We start from the raw sequence: 4,124 nt of genomic DNA on the forward strand, positions 1-4,124 counted from the left end.
CGACGCGTCCACAACAGCGCCCCCTCTCTCTTAGGTCTAGAAGCTAATAGCACTTGTGCAGAGACGCTAGAAAAATAAATGTCTAAACAGTCTAAACGCTTTTATTTTGAAAGGGATGTTTTTAGAAAAATCCTTAAAGGGTTTTTTTCGTACCTGCTGACGTGTTCTTGAGCAAGGCACTAAATTCCTGCCCGGCGAGAGATTGACCTCTGACCTTTACAGGTGCGTTCACACCAAACAGGAAGTGATTTTTTAATATATCGTCGCTTATTTTTTTCATTTGTGCGAGTAAACACTCGCTAATGCTAATCACCGGCTAACAACAGTTTGACCTACAGCTCGACTGACACATGTGCTAGCTTAGCATTGTAGCATTGTTCGCTACTAAATCCTAAACTCTGCAACGTGTTTGGTGTGAACGCAACCGCCTGACATTTACACTGCAAAAATAACATCGTTGACTTTGACTTTTCATTTAGCCTCAATAAGGCCACAATTTGTTATTTTTTGTTGAAAATTTTCTTTTTTATTAAATTTTTTGAACGTGGACATTTAAGATATTAAAACATTTTTAAAAAATATATAAAATTTGGGTTAAAAAATAGATTTTCATTCCGCGTAAATCAAAAAAAAAAAAAAATTCTAATTCAAATAGAGATGATAGCTGGTGGACATTTTTTACAGTGTAAACTCTGGGACAAGGAACGTTAAAAGTATTAAACGTTAAAAATAACCTGAAATATTCAACATTTCATCTCCACAAGGCAACAATTTGTGGGGAAACGGTCAAATTTAGCAGCGATGAGTCAAATTAATTTTTGGGGTTAAATTGGGTTTTAGAGGTGAATTGGTGGTGGATATTTTTGCAGTGTAAATCCTCAAAATCGGGGACAACGTACGTGAAAAATGTCAACATTTCATCTTGAAAAGGCAACAATTTGAGAGAAACTTTAACAGCGAACGTTATTGTTAGAAATAAAAACGTTTGGAAAATGTGGTTAAATTTGGTTGGTGGATATTTTTGCAGTGTAAACGCTGACAGTTACACCATAACAAAATAACCTGAAATATTCAACATTTCATCTCCACAAGGCAACAATTTGTGTGAAAACGGTCAAATTGAGCAGCGATGAGTCAATTTGGGGTTAAATTGGGTTTTAGAGGTGAATTGGTGGAGGATATTTTTACAGTGTAAATTCACCAAATCCTCTGAACGACTTTATTTCCAATTGAAACTGAATGAAGCAACAATTTGTATAAGTTTAAGTTTTTTAAAAGTAGAAAATACTGGAAAATTTGGGGGATTTTAACGAGTTATACTTTTACAAACTGATCCATGTTTCAGCAAAGAAGTAGTGGTGGATATTTTTGCAGTGTAAATCCTCAACGTCGGGGACAACGTACGTGAAAAATGTCAACGTTTTCATCTCGAAAAGGCAACGATTTGAGTGAAAGTTACTATTGGAAATAAAAAAGTTTGGAAAATGTGGTTAAATTTGGTTGTTGGATATTTTTGCAGTGTAAACGCTGACAGTTACACTGTAACAAAATAACCTCAAATACGCAACGTTTCATCTCATTAAGGCTACGATTTGTACGAGAAAATATTTCAAAACGGCGAAATGGAAGTTCTCGTCGGAAATGAAAACGCTGACTTTAACGAAGAATAAAAACTAACGTCAGAGTCTTGAATTCAGAGATGAATTTGCCGTGTTTGTTTTTGCAGTGTAAATCCCCCTCCGGCAGTCTCGCGCAGCGCTCAGCACGCGGGCCGCAGCGGCACGTGCAGCAGGATCACCTGGCGGTTCTCGGACGGGTGACACTTGTTGATGTGTCTCGTGAGTCCCGGTGAGCTGTAGAAGAGGGCGGGGCAGTACTTGCACGTGAACACCTGCGACGCGTGCAGCAGGCGGACGTGTCGCTCGTGAGCGCCCCTGCTGGTGAACGTCTCCGCGCACACCGGACACGCGTGGCAGGTGGACGCGCTCAGGTTGAGCGGCGCCGTGTCCGCGGCGTCCGCGGCGTCCGCCGCGTCCACTTCCGCCGCGTCCTCCTCATCCTCGTCCTCCTCGCGCGCGTGCTGTGACGTCACGTGTTTGCGCAGGTACGCCTGGCGCTTAAACCTCTTGCCGCAGTGATGACACTCGTGCAGACCTTCGTCTGATCCGGACTCGGACGGTCCGGGACTCGGTGAGTCTCTGTCGCTGCAGTCCTTCGTGGCTTCCTCGTGCGCGCTTTTACCTGCCGCGTCGGCGGCGGAAGCGCTCGCCGCTTTGTCGCCCTCGGTTCCGCTCGGCTGCTGCGGCGGCTTGGGTTTGTGCCAGCGCCGGTGCGACGCGAGGTTCGCGGGGCAGCTGAAGACCTTGTCGCACTCGGGACACCGGTACTCGACCCGGATGATGCGGGAGCACTTGTGCTGCGCGAGGGCGAGCGGGTCCGCGTACGCCTCGCGGCACAGCTGACACACGAAGCCGCCGCCGCCGCCGCTCGCGCACTGCGCGCCCGCGCCGCTCCGCTCCACCGGCGCCAGCTCTTTGATCTTCAGCCCGAGGACCGGGGACGTGGTGACGTCATCCTCAAAGTGCAGCTTCCGGGTCGCTTTGGTTTTCTTCGCCGCGGGTTTGTGTTTGCGCTCCGCCGCGTCGCCGCTCTGCCGCTTGGTGCCGGCGCTGTGGTGCGTCACCGCGCGCGCAGCGGCGGCGGCGGCGGCGGCGCACGTTCCGGTGCTGGTTCCGGTTCCGGTCCCGGTGCGGCTGCTGTTGCTGGAGCCGATCTTCAGGTCCACCGGGGCGAACCCGTGATCCAGGCCGGCGAGCAGCGCCGCCGCCGCGGTGGGGAAGGACGCCGCGGACACCGGGGAGCCGAGGCGGAAGCGTCTGTCGAAGTACGCGCGCTCGTGCTCGCGGCTCGCGGGGCGCGTGGGGCTGTAGAGCGCGTGGCAAACCGCCTCCGGGTTCCCGAACTGGACCGGTCTGCGCTCGCGCTCCGGGGCCGCTGCTCCGCACGAGGGCGTCGGCGTCTGGGCGCGCGCCGGGACGCACGGGACAGACGCGGAGAAAGAGGAGGATGATGATGATGATGATGATGAAGAGGAGTCCGCTACAGTCTGATCCGGGTCCTCCTCAGACCTGACCCGGTAAGAAACCGGATTGGTTTTTTTGTTCCTTTTGACCAAAAATCCTCTGGGCATGATGGAGGCTGCGCGAGGACGGACTTAGAAGAAGAAGAATGTGACAAACATCTGACTCTGCTCCTCTTCTCCTCCTGATGAAGATGATGATGATGATGATGATGATGATGATGGAGGAGGTGCTGCTCCTCTGCTCCTCTTCTTCTTCTTCTTCACCTCCTGCTCTGGAGTCTTCAGCTCAAACATAGCTGCACTCTTTTTAAGGGCCACGCGATGACATTGTTCTCGTGCCCCTCGTTGCCTCATCCTCGGCCAATCAGGAGGAGGCGCGAGCTCCCCGTGGATTTGGAGGAGAGTGGGTGTGGGAGGATGGAGAGAGAGAGAGAGAGAGAGAGAGAGAGAGGGAGGAGAGGAGAGGATGGAGAGAGGAGGGGTTAATGGAGGAGGAGGAGGAGCGTTTGCAGATTGCAAAGCAGATGAACCTGAGGGGTTTATTGTGTTCACCCTCCACACACGCACGCGCACACACGCACGCGCACACACACACACACACACTTTCACGGTCTGATGACTTTGTATAGAAATGTGCACGTGCCTCATCTTTATGTGTCTGTGCAGGAGCTGATGATGATGATGATGATGATGATGATGAAAATAATCCACTAATAATCCATAACAAAACTCATGCAATAACATTAAATATATATAAATATATGAAGTTTAGTTTGTTTTCCTCACATCAGACTGAACATGTGATCAAACTGACGTTTAAAGGGTTAAAAATCATATTAATGATTCAATGTTTGATCAAATTTAACCTAAAAAAAAAGCAAAAAAAGAAAATATCAATATGTCGTATTTTATCAGTTTTTTTAAAAGTGGCACATCAATACATATCAATACACATCAATACATATCAATACATATCAATACATATCAATACATATCAATACACATCAATACATATCAATACATATCAATACATAAATAAATA

The 4,124-nt window shown here is 48.4% G+C and overlaps 1 protein-coding gene across 1 annotated transcript; it reads right to left on the reverse strand.

Moving 5' to 3' along the window:
• Window positions 1-1,759: 1,759 nt before the first annotated feature.
• insm1a (insulinoma-associated 1a) lies at window positions 1,760-3,190 on the reverse strand (the record flags this gene model as incomplete). Its single annotated transcript, XM_083898344.1, has 1 exon — window positions 1,760-3,190. The coding sequence occupies one exon, from the start codon at window positions 3,188-3,190 to the stop codon at window positions 1,760-1,762; it is 1,431 nt and encodes a 476-aa protein (XP_083754470.1).
• Between the last annotated feature and the right edge of the window lie 934 nt (window positions 3,191-4,124).

Source organism: Microchirus variegatus (genome assembly GCF_963457635.1).
Source record: "Microchirus variegatus genome assembly, chromosome: 12".
Lineage (NCBI taxonomy): Eukaryota > Metazoa > Chordata > Actinopteri > Pleuronectiformes > Soleidae > Microchirus > Microchirus variegatus.